The 15,911-nt window shown below is 41.4% G+C and overlaps 2 protein-coding genes across 10 annotated transcripts in view; one reads left to right on the top strand and one right to left on the bottom strand.

The window, feature by feature from the left end:
* veph1 (ventricular zone expressed PH domain-containing 1) overlaps positions 1-3,978 on the bottom strand; it is an 86,633-nt gene extending 82,655 nt beyond the window's left edge. The window contains exons 1-2 of one of the 6 annotated variants that reach the window (XM_037082764.1): positions 3,737-3,977; positions 3,454-3,649 (exon numbers count right to left, since the gene is read on the bottom strand). The gene's annotated coding sequence lies outside the window, so the exon portion shown is untranslated. Of the gene's footprint in view, positions 1-3,453 lie in introns of all 6 variants that reach the window. The other 5 variants (XM_037082782.1, XM_037082745.1, XM_037082753.1 and 2 more) reach the window with 5 other exon arrangements.
* A 2,660-nt stretch (positions 3,979-6,638) lies between these two features.
* Positions 6,639-15,706, top strand: LOC119011371 (lysosomal amino acid transporter 1 homolog). 4 transcript variants are annotated; one of them, XM_037084457.1, is made up of 8 exons: positions 6,639-6,832; positions 7,276-7,532; positions 7,649-7,778; positions 8,733-8,820; positions 10,621-10,730; positions 10,858-10,959; positions 12,354-12,539; positions 13,006-15,706. In XM_037084457.1, the coding sequence occupies exons 2-8, from the start codon at positions 7,330-7,332 to the stop codon at positions 13,120-13,122; spliced, it is 936 nt and encodes a 311-aa protein (XP_036940352.1). In that variant the 5' UTR covers positions 6,639-6,832; positions 7,276-7,329; the 3' UTR covers positions 13,123-15,706. The 4 variants fall into 4 exon arrangements, with proteins under 4 accessions (XP_036940352.1, XP_036940327.1, XP_036940335.1 ...); XM_037084432.1 differs by having other exon boundaries at positions 7,266-7,532; XM_037084440.1 differs by having other exon boundaries at positions 7,200-7,532.
* Positions 15,707-15,911: the final 205 nt, after the last annotated feature.

Below are 15,911 nucleotides of genomic sequence, written 5' to 3'. Positions count from 1 at the left end.
GTAAGAGTCTACTGTATAAATGTGGGTGACTGTATGTGTGTGTGTGTGTGTGTGTGTGTGTGTGTGTGTGTGTGTGTGTGTGTGTGTGTGTGTGTGTGTGTGTGTGTGTGTGTGCGCACATGTGTGTGAGCGGGGCGAAAGGGAAAGTTCTCCATTATTTATGCCCTGCAGTTATGCAGCTGCGGAGCTCCGATTGGGAATTACAGTATGACAGGAGCCGGAGAAAATAGCTCCTGTAAAACACACTGAGAGATAAAGACAGACAGAATGGGAAATGTGGGGAGACAGAGAGAGAGACTGAGCGCGAGGAGGGGAGGAGGTGAGGATCTCACTTTCTGGAGAGCGGTCACTGTGGACCTGATAAGAGAAACTAGAAACAGACCACGGCAACACTTAATGTGACACTTATGTCAGACTGGCTAAGCTCTGGTGATACACGATGAATATCCGCCTGATAAACACTGGTTTGAAATCAGTCAATAAACACAGAAAAGGTGTCCAAACTATTCCATCCCTTTGGTTGCACTGGTGCACCAACACATAACTTAAGTGTGCTCAATAATACATTTTAAATTAATTTCTTAAGACATTATCCAAACGATAACTCAAACAGGAAAAAAGGTAGAGATACATGTATGTAGTTCAAACACACCCAACAAGAAATTGTGATTATCTCAGTTGTTTAAAAATAAACAAACTCTAAAATCAAGAATGTGCAACTAAACAGTTGCTGCCGGTGCGGACATCTGTTACAGTTACAAAGGAAGAGAACATGACTGCAAAGGTTCTGAGAGAAGGGAAAAACTCAACATAAATCCATATTGCGCATCCCATTCAGCTCTTTTGACATGCTACAGGAATAATCTAGTGGATGAAGTTTACCTGTCTCTGTCTGTAACACCTGAAGAGTCCTGTATTGTGAAAAGTCAAACGTCCATATCTTTTTGAATCTACAAAAAGGTCAAGGCATGGGGGCAAAAACACCAGAAGAGGCGATGTGGTAACACGGTCGGTGTCATTTGCTCAGGCCTGTGAGAGTTGGCCAATCAGAGCTGACTGCAGACTAAAACTAACTAAAACTGCACACTAAGCAGTCAGACAGATAGAGGTGCTGCATCATGAGAACTTTAACATTTATAGCATGTAAAAACTGTTCCAGTACACACTATAAATAAAATCATGAACCAGAAAATGATCCATCATATGGAAGGTTTGTGTTTATAAACTCTTATAAACAGCTTTAACCCCAATTGGTCGCACAAAAATATCTTGTGCGACCCACCGTGCTGGATACCAAGGTGAAACGACACTTGAATCCCAGACAGCGGGAAAAAAATACGGTCTCTACAGGCTGATTTAAAACTGACTTCACCGTGTGTAACTGTGTGTCTGAGTCTCTGGAGGCGTAACTGTGACAAACGCGAGTGAATTGAACCTAAAGTGTGGAGGGGGGGGTTCCTCTGGCTCTGCGGCGCTGTGAAACTCACGACTGCTGAGAGGATTTCCACAGCAGAGAGGAGAGGGGCTGGCTGGAAGAGTGCATTATTGCCACACTTCGCCAACCAACATTCACAGGCATTCTCTAAACCATTCATTATTCATCATTCCCCACTGCTTTCCCGCAGCCTGAACTCAAGAATCTTGCCCCGAGAGCTGAACGGAAGCATGTTCTGGTTTCAGCATACGGATCCAGTAAACCTGGAGTGCAGGCTTGGAGCGATAAATTCGGTGCACTAAATGCGAGGACCTCATTCTTAATAGTGAGCTGCTCTCAAATATCCTCCTCAATACATGTTTAATATGTTTCTAAGTTTAGAAATGATTTTGCAGCTTGCATCCGCCACACTACAGAGGTTTCCTGCTTCCTGAGTGACTAAGTGGGTCGAATAGGTGATTTAACCTATGATGCATTACTGCTCTCACTTGCCAGGTGCACATTTCGGAAAGGGACATCAGCTAAATGCCATCAGCACAAGGAAACGCAAACACGCTAAAAGATAACCTCCCATAAACTCAGGTTAGCAACGTTATGTAACTTTTTGACCTTAAAATAACAGCTTCTAAATCATGTTGATGGTTCAGTGTGTGGAACAGGGTGAACAGTGTCTCTGTCTCGGCCACTCCGCCCCCCCATCACTTGCTTCTGCACTGTGTAACTTCAGCAAGAGGGTCGGATCACAGCATTACACACGTTTACTGTGTCTTCAACACATGATATTGTTATGACGTGATGAGCTTTGTTTGTAGTTAGCACCTACATTATGTCTGATAACTGATTGTATTTACGACAGTAATGTTGTACTCAGAAACTGTGGGGGGCACCAAATTGCACAATATGCCCATTTCTACATAATGTTGCTTTAACTCCCTCTTTTAGTTGCAGAGCAGTGTGCTAGGCACCAGTATCGAAGAGGGGTAATGCAGAAACAGGACAGCATGGAGCAGTTTTTTTGGGACCATCCACAACTTTTGATAATGGAAAATTAAAACTATCCATTGTCATATGTAAATACTGAACAGAGCTGGACTGCTCAGTGGAAATTGAGACAAACATCCATTCACCCCCTGTGTCTGAAAGAACGCCACCAAAGTGCCCTCTGGGATGCCCCGATGGTAGATACAACATGATATAATGCTCTTCTAACGTGCCCTTTCTGGGTGCTGGTGCCCCTTTTTTATTTAATGTTTATACATTTCGCCCCTGTCCCTCAGAGATCCTGAGATCAAATCAAATGAAGGAGTTGCAATCCTGTCTAAAGCATGTGAATTAATACTCTATGTGACACCATAGAAATCCAATAATACTTGGATTTTAGCAACCGCAGTCTGTAAGGAAGCCAGTGAGTGCACATGAGCTGTGTGTCCATCTGTCTGTCCTGCCCTAAGAAGGCTAGGACACCAATAAAAAACTATTTTCATACATTCAGCGGGACAGTCCTTATCATGTCCCTCCATCTTGGGACATCAACATCTGTCCAATCTCTGAAGTCTGTGACCTTGAGGAATCCCCCATCCAATCCCCTCCCCTCCCCTCCACTCCTCCCCTCCCTTTCCCTCTCTCGGTCTCTGTCTCCACACACAGATGGAGCAACAGTGGATTTAGACTTGCACAGAGCATAAAGAAAAAAAAATGCACGGACCACATGCGAGTAATGCCACTGAACTCGCCTTTCAAGCTCTCGGAGCACATTCCACTGTATTTACACCGAAACACCGTGAGGCAGAGGGAGTGGGGGAGACAGGCAGGGAGGGAGGGAGGCATGGAAGTACAGCAGGTGTACAATAAGTAGTCTAGGATGCCACAATGTTTCCATCAAATCTTAAAAATATCTATTTTTAAGTGCACTGTGTGTCTGACACCTACTTTTATTCTATATCTTTTATATGTATATTTTCATATTTCTTTCCCTGCCTGCAAACGCAGTCACTATATGCAATAATTAAGTATTTCACCTTATATTACAGCCAGTGTTAACGGCAACAGCCTCTCCAATCCACCTGCGCGCTCCCTGTGAATTCCTCCTTACATTTCTGGAGCGAAAGGTATTTGAAGGCATCACGTCGGCCGGCGATTTCACCTCACCCAGTCAACTTTCCCGACATCAGGGAATGCGGGCGACATTCGCTCATTCAGCACCGCGTTTTATGCCTGTATTGAACAGAGAGCCATATGCAACAAGACAAAACAAACAAACAAAAAAACAGACCCGGCCCGGTACCGCGTCGGACAGCTTACCTGCTCCGTTGCAGGACGAGGGCTCACGGACGCTGTACGCGGAGCTTCGTTCAGCGGCTCCAAGGCTCGGTCAGAAAGCGGTACATGGCAACACAAATTGCCCCTGCACAGCTTCAAGTTCTCCCACGGTGCAAGCCGTACCGTCATCCTCGTCGGCCACCATTGGAAAGCGCGCCACCGTGCGGCAGACGAGAGCGCGAGGCGCGACAGCAACAGGTCGATGGAGGGAGGGACAGGGTAGGGTGCTGCCTTCAGGTACAGTCAGGAAATATATCAAGTACGACGTAGGCCATTGGATCGTTGTTAGAAAGGTTCATTATTGCACAACTTATTTTTCTGGCTGTATCAGTTTCCATTAGGCAGTGAACATAACCATGAAGGAGGATATTCATTTAGTCTGTGTTCAATTTAGTAAATATCTCACACATCCGGCCACCACCATAAGGCTTCGAGCCTGTCTGGCATCAGTGCTCAGTTTGTCCTGAAATGCAGGGATTGTGTTGTATAGTGGTACAGTGGATATCTGCAGAGGGCAAATCATCATATCATACTTTGTTAAAGCACCCACTGAAGAGAAGGGAAGAAACTCACAGAGAGAGAATTCCATCAACAGTTGATCTCATATGAGTTGTTAGCTGCTTCAGATGTCTTTAACGGCTGTTCAGTGTTTCTCTGCTTTTCTGTAAACTTTAGGACAATTCTGATAAGGTGCAATTGTTTGATCGCAAACCAGGGAGTAGTTTTAAAGGAATACAGCTTCTTTAAGGGATTAAGGAGATCTGTGAGATGTCTTGCTCCACTGTTGGCATCTCAAAAACAGCAAGGTGTATGCAGGAATCCGAAAGTTAAATGTAATATCTTTTAAAACCTTTTTAAGACCCTTTCCATTCATTTTAATAACTCACTGCCACTTTGAGTTCTGCTCTGTTGTAGCCAGTGGTTCCTAACCTAGTGGTCTGGCTTCTCCAATGGTTCACAAGATAATATATTTTTTTATTTTTTCTCCACTACTTTTTTTATGGTTGTCCTTGATGGTTTTTTTTTTTCTGCCCAGATTCTTCTTGCAGCTTTCGAAGTCTCGTCATGTTCCCTTTTAGCCAACGCTCGTCTCCTCCCCTTGTTCACCCAGGACACCACGCGATGACACGCGTGTGTTCAATAACCTTGATCTTGGCCCGGAAAGACAGACACTCGCCCCGGGGGCATTTAATTGCACATTTGAAAAATGTTTTCCTGAATTAATTTTTTTTTTGGGGGGGGGTGTACTTACGGAGGCCGGAGGTTCCCCACCTTTACTCTAAATAAACCTGTCAGCACAGTCACCGCTGAGTGTTCTGGATGGACCATGTCATACATCAATGATAATTCATGTTTAGATCTGGCATTTTGGTCAGTATTAGTAGTAGTAGGCCTATTCATCTTTGTTAAAGTTTACCTGACACAAAATCGTGTCCCTTGACTTTTAAATTGTTTTTTAATTTCTGCCACTCTCCTTTTAAAGTAGCCAACCAAGCTATGGGCTGTTGACCTTAAGATAAATTTAACCTTTTGTTTGAGGAACGACCTTGATCATATTTCCACCAACCAATACATGAAATCATGATGTAATGATCCTGGGAATGTACAATGAGTTCTAAAAGGAAGCGTGGTACCACAAAGGGGATTAAGAGAGAGAGGAGTTGAGGCTCAGGGACTTCGTGGCTGCATTCCAAACCAAAGTTATCTCTAATCCCTTTTCCCAGCTCAGACATAACGTTCAATGTTTGCATGAATGCCATAATGAGACTACTGGCTGCAGCCATTTAGAGGAAAAGATGAAAGGCCTTGTTACACATCTCTGCTAAAAGTTCACTCTGAGCCTTGAATATATGATTATCACCAGTAGCCTACCACCTGCAGTAGCAGTTATCGCATTGTTGAAACGAATAACTATAATAAAACAAAAATAATGAAGAAAACAACATGAGGGCCTCACCAAAAAGGTAAACGATTCCAGATAAGCCTTAAATTTGTTTTTGACTTGACTTAATTGTATTTGTTTATTTGTTGGCTCCAAGATTGCGCTGATGATCGCCACATGTGACCAGTAGGTGGCGGTATTTTCCCAGACATCACCCATCAGCAGTGAAGCTGGATACTATGCGGGTAGTTTCCGGCGCGTCAATTTCAATGAAGTCGTAGAGACAATTCTGTCTTCAAAATAAAAGTTGTGTGATTTGACGCCTCGCTGCAAGTGGACTGGAACGCATCAGAAGATGGAAATCTATATTAAAAGATCGGAATGAAGTCACTTAACTGAATTACATTTGTAAAATAAAGACCATGAATTATATTCTATTGGCTTGTGGCATTTCCTGATGAAAAGTAAAAATGAAATCTCTGTCATTCCAAACTGCAACATCTAAATACCATGCAGACAACTTAAAGGATGTATTTGTATCTCTCTTTTATAGTATATATGTGGCCAAACTGTTTGTAATTCTGCTGCATGGCATATATTTGTACAGTCAAATCTACATTCATAAAGAGGACTGAAACTGCCAAAATCATAAATAAATAAACTGAAAATTAAATGCAAAAGTGGATTAATAGCAGAATTTATACAAAAGTTAATAAATACAGGGACAAATTAAATATGAAATATCAAGATGTCACATTTTATAAACTAATTACTGCCTTTATTAATTTTCAGTTGTGTTTTGGTGCATTTAATAGCATATACATTTATCTGATGATCCATTTATATATTATACATTATTCATAATGTATATAATAAAAAAAAAATGTTTGGCACCAACTAATCACGAGTGAAGTTCCTTATATTCAATTTGTAAATCAGTATGTCTCAAGTATTGAAATATTTCCCTGTAAGGACATTAATTTGAAAATCTTCAAAGGATGTCACGACGTCATTCCGGTTGTCTTGACGCTCGGAGGACCTCCAGACAGCGATGGATGCTGATGGTGACACCGGGAGCTAATCTGTAATTTTCCTCAGGGGCCAAACACGCTGTTCAGAGAAACGTGTGAGGATGTGGGGACAGTTCGTGTGGTCCAACAAACACTCTGCAGTCCGTACCGAGTCTGTCCTGTCAGGTGAGCGGCTGCTTGAGGCTAACTTTAGCATCATTGTCTGCTAGCATCCTCAAGTCCAATGCAAATTTGCCTTAAATATCACAGTCTGGACAGCTAATGCAAATAGAGCTACAAATGAGCCTGTCTAGTGTATTTTTAAGAGTAAATAGACTGTCTACGTTAAGCTTGCTTCACTAAAATAGAAAGGTTGTCCGAGATATAGGCGTTAAAATTATTTTAGGGTTAACTCTAAACAATTTGCATCACTTCTAACAGTTTTTTTGCTGTTCGCTTTTACTCCACGCATGATCTGCTTTTAGTTGTAGGCTTGTCAAATGACAGAATCAGTCATCACACGTCTGTTTTATGAGGTAGGCGGGTGTGTCAGACCTGGTTTCTACAGGTTTGGGGTTTGTTGCCAAAATAAACACACGCGTCTACTCACAATTTGGAGGCGCCGCTAGCAGCAGGAAGGAGCTCAGACCCCTGCTGCCAGCTGACGGAGCCGCTTTTTCGCCATGGCCTCCGCGCGTTTCCCCGGGAAGACTGTGGACGTGTCCGCCGCCAACTGGACAGCTCCAGCGCTGAGCAGGCCGCTGTGCGTCAACGGGACGCCGTGGATCCTGTACCTGCTGGAGGAGTGTGTGGATAATGTGTGGGAGTACTGCAGCGTGGTGATAGGACTCATATCCATGTTCTGCTTCCTGCTCTCCACTTTACCGTAAGTCCGAGATAATTGTGATGTCATGACATTCTAAAACCAGTGATACATCTTGCGGTCAAACTCATCTATCTATCTATCTATCTATCTATCTATCTATCTATCTATCTATCTAGGCAGGTCATTGAAGCTTATCGGAACGGTAAAGTGGAGGAGGCCATGTCTTTTGGCTTTCTTTTCTTCCTCTTCAGCGGAGATCTGACCAGCTTTGCAGGCTGCTACCTCACCAGCCAGCTGCCCATTCAGGTGAACACACACACATCCTCAATCAGGCCTACACTGACCTGACACAACATTTAAAGGACTTCCATAGGAATAACATTAATCACTTGGTTGCAGTGCAGTGTTCAGCTGGGAGACACTAGACATGGAACACCCACCTAAACACCGCTGCAGAACAAGCACACCCTGTCAATAACAAAAATAGTCCTGATGCTAGGTACCGCATGACACCCGCCAGGTGTGCCTCAGTGGGTCAGAGCCAAGTTTGATACACAGTGGGGCATCCATGAAACAACTCGGAGGGAGATTCCATGGATGCTCGATCAGGTTTGTATCTGAGGAATTAGTAAGACAGGTCAACGCTGATGTAAAGGGGGGTGTACTACTACTGCAGCAGTGTCTGGGTTGGTGTTTCTTGTCAAGTGGCATCCACATGAATGCCAGGACCCAAGGCTTCCCAGCAGAACACTGAGCATTGTCACAAGATGATCAGTGTTCTCCACTCACCATTAAATTTTAATGTTGTGGCTGACTGGTGTGCAACCACCTAGCCTGACTCACTTTTAGCAGCTGATCTGTTGGAGTGTGTCTGTCTGTGCTGTGAGCTCAGAACTCAGCCATTTCCTCTCTTGTCCCAGGAATTAGAGACTTAATACATAACATTCAGACAGGCTGCGTTCAGGCCATCTTTTTGCTGCAGGCTTTTTTCACATCTGTGTTTGTATAGCTCACACTGATTGTTCGTTTGACACTGTTAGGTTTACGGTTCACTTTTTCACACTCTTAAGATAGGAGAATATGTCAACAGCACGAGACTCCAGGGGTTTTGAATTTTGAACTTAATAACCCTGTCTCTACAAAGAGAACACTCAACAGTGTGAACACTTTTATTCATAACTTACACATGGGATTAGTTAAGTTGTAAAATCTAATATCTTAACTAAACTGTGACTCCTTTTTCTCATGTCTCTCTCTCAGATAGTTACCGTGGTGTTCTACATCTTCACAGACCTGATCCTGATCTCCCAGTTTCTCTACTATAAAATCAAGAACAGCTCCAGCAGAAGTAAGCCCCGACATTATTTCTGTTCTTGAGCTGGGAAGTGATGACGGTGCTGTGTTAGTCAACCATATCATGTCTCTGTAGATAAATGAAAATCATGACTATGAGGAAGGAAGTATTTCCTGCTGTTGACACAGTTACTGTTCCAGTTGAACTGCAGTGAAAGTTAGACTTTTTTTTGGATGCAGCACAGTGTTAGCTTTACAGCTTTGTTAATGATGAAATTTCAGTCACTATATGTATGTGCACATACAGCTATACAAACACAAAATATATAGAAAATGAAAACCTGCACATCTGGTTGTTCACATTTAATATTTTGGATCATCATACTTAGTTATCTGACATATTGTGTGAGCATTAACACACGACAGAGATATATCCTAGAGATACTGAGATTAGGTAGATCCCAGTCCTCACATTGATGGAGAAAGCTCACGAATGGACCACACCACCAAAGGCTGGCGTACTAGCAGTTTTACATTATGTAATTATTAGTTCCATGGATAAGATGAATAAATAACAGACATGAGAAAACTCTGTTGTTCTGAAGTCAAAAGACAAGCCACCAGATCACTTCAGAGATGGCCGGGTCAGATCCAGCTGTTCCACTTATTAGTGGTTACCGCCAAAGCCAAAAGTGCATGACTGCTAAATGACACATAATCATACCGAGACTTAACCAAGACAACACACATAAGATTATGCATTGTGAAAAACCCTTCACAGAGCTGTTAAATGGAGCTATTCCACTTGCACTTGCCAAGTCAAATCATGCTACGCAGATTTGGTTCTCCATTATCAGTTTTACTAAGTTGCACCGCGTTTGGCCTGAGATTGCTTGCTCGCCCTGTCTCCAAGTGGGCTGTGGTGATGTCTTGCAACCTTGGGCAATCTGTGATGATCCCCATTCTCCCCCTCAGACAAGCCTATGTTACAATACTAAGTTCATGTCTATGCAGAGAAGCTGACAGATGGGCAATTTTTATGTTCCTCTCCTGCATCCCTGTTTGTACTTTTTCGTCCACTGTATTTGATATGTACGCTTTCAAGTGTTTTTGGAGTTGTGTAAAGTTACTGCTGATATAAATCCAACATGTCCAGATTTTTCTGTTGCATAATAAAAGATTTTAAATGGATTAATAATGGGGGACTTTTGATGAAGTTATACCAGTGTTTCAATCTTGACCCTCTGGGCCTCCTGCCCTGCATGTTTCTCTTCTCCAACACACCAGATTCAAATGAATGGATCCTTATCAGGCAAGCTCATTATTCAAATCAGGTGCGCTGAAGCAGAGAAACATCTAAACATCTAGGGCATGGGCCCACAGGAACAGAATTGAGAAACATTAAGATACTGTGTAGAAAATGAAACATGTTCATAACCCAATTAGTGGGGCTGTGTTCGCAGCTATTCCTGGACAGTACTGTGGGGAGAATGAGTATTTAGGTAGCCCTGTTGTAATGGACCTGCAAAACCAGTCAAACTGAGCCTCTTTTAACACAAACATTGTTAACACAAGTCCTGGGCAATTTGATTCACACTCCACTTCTACTAGACCTGAGTTAAATATCCCTTTGACCGCATGACTAATGTTTACATATCAGAATGACTACACTCTGTACTTTAGCCCAGTTTCTTGAACCTTTTAGGACTTAAGTAATATAAAAAGATACGTATCAACGCTATTTATGGGAATCTTGGATGGATTTCAAGTCAGGCAAAGAGTTGGATTGGTTTTGGGGGATAACTTGTGTGTCCTCACTCTCTCTCTGTTTTATATCTTTGTATGCGTGCTCTAGAAAGCCCTGTGTTGAAGTGGCTGTGCTTCATGTGGTGTGGTGCTGCTACGTTAGTTCTCCTGGCTTTACCCAAACTCATCATAGACAATAGTTCAACTTTAGACACCCAGGTAGGTGGATTGTGTGCAGTGTGATGTGCATATCTGTGTGTGTACATGTGCAGGTGATAGAAGTGTTCATGAATCAAATTTGTATTGTGTTTATACCCTTTCGCCTCTTTTTCCTCATCTTTGCCAGAGTCCAACTACCTCGAAATCAGTGGAAATCACTGGCTATATATGTGGATACCTGGCATCTGTCTTCTACCTCTGCTCACGTTTCCCCCAGCTTTATAAAAATGTAAGTGATGATTTGTTGGTTTGATTCATTAGTGATGTTGGAGTTGGTTTCCTTTTTTCATCACATGGTTTGCATGTGAAGAGTGCCACGATCCTGACGGGGGATCCTGGACGGGGGATCCTGGACGGGGGATCCTGGACGGGGGATCCTGGACGGGGGATCCTGGACGGCATTCTCAGGGTCTGTTCTCAGTGGTCCATGGAAAACTGAACTTATTTTTAAGTCTGCCATAAACAGTGACTGTGATTGAAGAGGGTGGTGGGATTTGTGTGCTTGTTTATGGATTTATTTGTGTCAAAATGAGAACCAGACATTGAAGACAATGGTGCTGTTGTACTGGGGAAACATCCTGGATCGAATGCAGCCATTAATCACCAGATGGGAGATCATCTCAGTGTCCCGCCAGTGCCAGTATTTCTGGGCACACACATGCAAACACACTCACACTCCATGCCTGTTGTAGATCATTTTAGTCGGCTTTGCCCCCTGGGAATTCCTGCATGTTCAAACATGTTTGTTTTTCAGCAGAAACCCCAAACATTTCCACCTTTATATCATTTCTAGTGACAGGTTACTTTTCCAGTTTGGTGGAAAAATTAAAATAGGACTGATTACCCTCAGTTTTACGATAGTAAACACATTTTGTGGTTACCCAGTGTTGTTTGGGTCCAATGTGTCACCAGGCGAGTAGCCAAAACACATTATAAACCTCCACCACTGAGTCAAGGTTATGTTTCTTTGGTTTCACACTATTGGGAGGATGTGTGTATAATGCAGGTGACGAACTCAGTTAGCCTGTGTATTTCAGTTGCACTGACAAAACACACATCCTTCCTGCTGCCTGCCACATGACACACTTAGAAATGACAAACAGTTTTTTTTTTTCATTGTCCACTGCCATGCCATAGACAATGCAGTGCTTGTTAGCAGAATTAATTCATTGCTGGTTATCATCCCTTCAGGGGGTTTGTTGATAAGGGCACATATACACAAAGAGCAAATAAGTTGTTGTGAGCGAAACAGAAACCTGGCTTGTGGTTGACAGTACCTCACCTTTTTTTTTTTTCTGACTGCGGGTTTTCACATTTGAATGCTAGGAGGAAGATGTCATACCCACTGAAAAGAATAAGTCTATTTCAGTGGTTAATCCACTAACTATTTAGTCTGCCAAAATGTCAATAAAGACTCTTGATAATAAATAAAGACAAAGAAATGCTACAAATCCTCTGCTGGACCCAGCACATGTGACATTTCTTTGGTTGAAATGATGAATCATTTATCATAGTTGGCAACACAATACTAGTTGTTGCAGCTCTACAATACTTGCATACAAGTCCAGTACAGGTCCTGTGCTGCTGTTTGTTTGTTAATAAAATAAACTCTATCCATTCAAGTTCCAGCGACAGTCTACAGAGGGCACCTCGTACCTATTGTTTGCCCTGGCCATGATGGGCAATGGAACATATGGGTTGAGTGTTATCGTGATCCTGCCTGCACTGAAGGGCTCCAAACGGAACTTTATCATCAAACATCTGGCCTGGCTCATTGGCAGCCTGGGAGTCCTCATACTGGACTTCTTCGTATCCTTTTGCAATGTGTACCTGCTGTGTTGATGTCAAATAATTGCTTTAATTAAAATACTGGTGGACATGTTTGACCACAAATTTGAGTTTGCATGCAACCAACCTGTACTTAGAGTAATAGTTTGACGGAGCAATACAACTGTGATGTCTGATCGTTTAAGTATGAACTTCATACTAAAAAATTCAGGAAGTGATGGTGCCAAACCAAAGAATAGAGTAGCACAAAACCAGCATTTAACCTGAAAAATTAAATTGTAATTTTTACAAGTTGATTTCTGTTTGAATTAAACAAATAAGATATGACACTAAGCTGTAGCCCAAAGATCCCAAAATGCCACAAAAAATTGCTTTACAAAAAGATGACATGAAGCCTTTTATTCATGCCAAGAAATCAGTAGTTGTCTAGAGAAAAGTTAACATTGCTATAATCTGTATAATGCTGTATGAGCCTTAACCTGGTAAGGTGACTGCCCAGTTTGTCATATACAGGAAGAACTGCTCTCCTAAAACCAGCACACTGCTCAGCGTCCCAGAGGTGGAACCTCTCCTGTGTGAGGACGAGGAGCTGTCAGTATTATAGGTCACAGCGTGAACACCAACATGGGCCACTAGATCGAAAATGGACCAGTCAGTCGACAGGTCGTTTTGAATGATTCTGTTGTGTTGTCAGTGATCATTAGTTTACTCAGAACTATTCCAGAGAACAGAAGCGTAAAATGTGGTAAAAGGAAGGAAGGAAAGGCTAAAGAAAAGGTCTGGTAAATACATTTTTGTTAAAAAATTAATGTTGTGAATTTGGGGTTTTTGCCTTTCCTTGGTAGTCTTTTGGAGCATCTGTGCACTTGAAAGGTCTGCAAAGTGAAAAGTCCACGCCAAAGGAAGTTACTCTCCCACAGAAAACACTGCTCCTGCGCTGCCTGAAATGCCTGGTTGGAGTAGAGCCTTTACTTCCCTGACTTATGTAACAAGAGTCATATGAATATATATTTTTATGTATTTATTATAAAATGTATACACTCCAGTTAGTCAGCAGACATACAGTTGCTACTACTGTAGCAGCGTTATTTTAGATCACACTCCTCTGCTTGGCATGACCCGCCCTACTCTGCCTCTGATTGGTTACATCCTGCTCCTTAAGTAAGGCCTATGTACAACTCTCACCAAAGATTGAACTAAGGCGAGATGTCCCACTCTGAAACAGCGTACAAGACACAGTTTGAAAAGGGATACTGCAGAAATGCACCATATGAGAAAAAATAACGAGTTTTTATTAAATTAAAGTGTGTAAATTTATTCTAGTTGGACCCCCAAATGAACCTGAAAAATGGAATAATGTGGCCTCTTTAAGAGTAAGCATAGGACCACTTTAGAAAGATTTCAGGCCATTTTTTGTCTAGGATGTGAGTTAGCATCACTGCAATCTTTTTCTGATTATGAGTGCTGTCATTTTTGATAACTTCTTCATCTTGGCCTACTTTATTTTATTTTGGGTGGAATAATTATTTTTATTTGCCACGGGGAACCAAACAGCCCAGAGGGGGAGGTTCAATCCCAGATGTCTTTTCACAAATGCAGGCGTTATGGAAGAATGAAGTGCCTGTTATATTTACACACTTTTGACAAGGTAATACTGTTGTAGAGGATTGCAGTAATAAACTAGGACGCATGGTATGGGGAGAGTTTGGTATTTGAGTGCCATGAAATGGAGTGTGAGCACAGTAATAGAGGAACCAACATGAATATGTGAATTTGGCAAACAGGAAATTGTCCAACATTAGAATGCAAGACTTGTTAGTTAGTTAGTATTACATTAGAAGACAGGATGTGCACGTCTAAGTTCTTCTTTGAGAACTGATGTTGCATTTCTCCATTTTCTTGGTCCAAGCCCTCTTCTCTCCTGGAGAAAGAAGTTGTCTGTGCCTTCTTAGACTAAAAGATAAATGCACTGTATATCCGTTTTAGAACAAAAATATTTTTTTTTTTGTAGAAAATGCCTTGGAACCAGTTATCTTCATTTACCCTCACTGTTTTAAGTATTATGAGTAGCATTAATAGTAACGGTGTCCTCTTTTGTGACATCTCCATGACATTTTGAGACATTCACTAGAGAAAACAGGAGGGAGTGATCATTATTTTTTAGATGTATCTGAAGGTAGGAATATTAATGTGATTTTATTGTAGACTTGATAAAGTGATGAGATTCGGAATTAGTTTGCACATTTAAGATGTTTTGTGTTTTCTGTCATCGGGTTAAAAACACAGAGGATGCTCTTGTCAGGTCAAATTTATTAAAATACGTTAATAGCTTCAATATGTTTATTCACAGAGTAACAAAACAAATAGATGATGACCTTCTTGATGAGCCAAATGAGCACTTCAGGTTCATTTATATGATTAGCAAAGCTAACTGCACATCAGTGTTGTGCCAAATGTTGTTGCACAGTATGCATGTCATGCTCACTGTTTAACCTGGTCATAACGAAAGTATTTCACTTGCAGAGAGCTGCACATTTCTCTACCTCAGTATCATGTGGTTGTGAACTATTTCTCTTTGTGTGAAAATAGACGTTATGTTGTAGCACCTAGTTCAGAAACACATGCAAGTAAATGTTGGTCAATATCAGAATTACAAAGTAGATCATGAGTGGTTCCTTTTTCTATTCTCAGCCTCTCAGATGATGCAATAATGTGGAAATATATAAATAAAGGATGATTTGTTCTGACTTTAGTGACTGAAAAGGAAATTTGTTTGCAAATATATGCAATAAGAGTAAATAATTTTCACTAATAAATTATTTTTGTATTGCACGAGTCATACGTTGATCCTTTTTCTCTTTTTAATGAGTCTTTTTCAATATAGCCCCAAAAAGTACTTGTATATATTGCTACAGTATATTGTTGAACATGTTGTATTTATATTACTGTAGTTTTACTTAAATGATAACGCCATTGCTATTTATTTGTATTTTTTTTTAACAAAATGTTAATTTTTTTTTAGTATTTAACCTTCCATGGCCAGTTATACTGTACTTCTAAGCTCTGTGCCAGGCTCTGTTGACTGATGATGTCTTCTGATATTACATGTATGGAAAACCACTATATGTATGATAATAACCATGTGTACAAAACTTGAATAAACTGCAATGTATGGTATATCCTCAGCAGAGATCTTCGTCTGTGTTGTTTTGATAAGAAGGCCTAGAAACAGTGACACATTTCTTTAAATCAAATGTCACATTATGATCAGAGACTCTGGTCTGTAGTGGCATGAGACTAAACCTTGTTTCAGCCAAAGACCAAGAATCTCTGCCTGCTGCATTTTTGACAATTATTTTCACTAAGAGTAGTGAACGTTTACTCAAGTATTAG

Source organism: Acanthopagrus latus, chromosome 2 (genome assembly GCF_904848185.1).
Source record: "Acanthopagrus latus isolate v.2019 chromosome 2, fAcaLat1.1, whole genome shotgun sequence".
NCBI classification, from domain to species: Eukaryota; Metazoa; Chordata; class Actinopteri; order Spariformes; family Sparidae; genus Acanthopagrus; species Acanthopagrus latus.
This window is presented reverse-complemented; position numbering and strand designations above follow the sequence as displayed.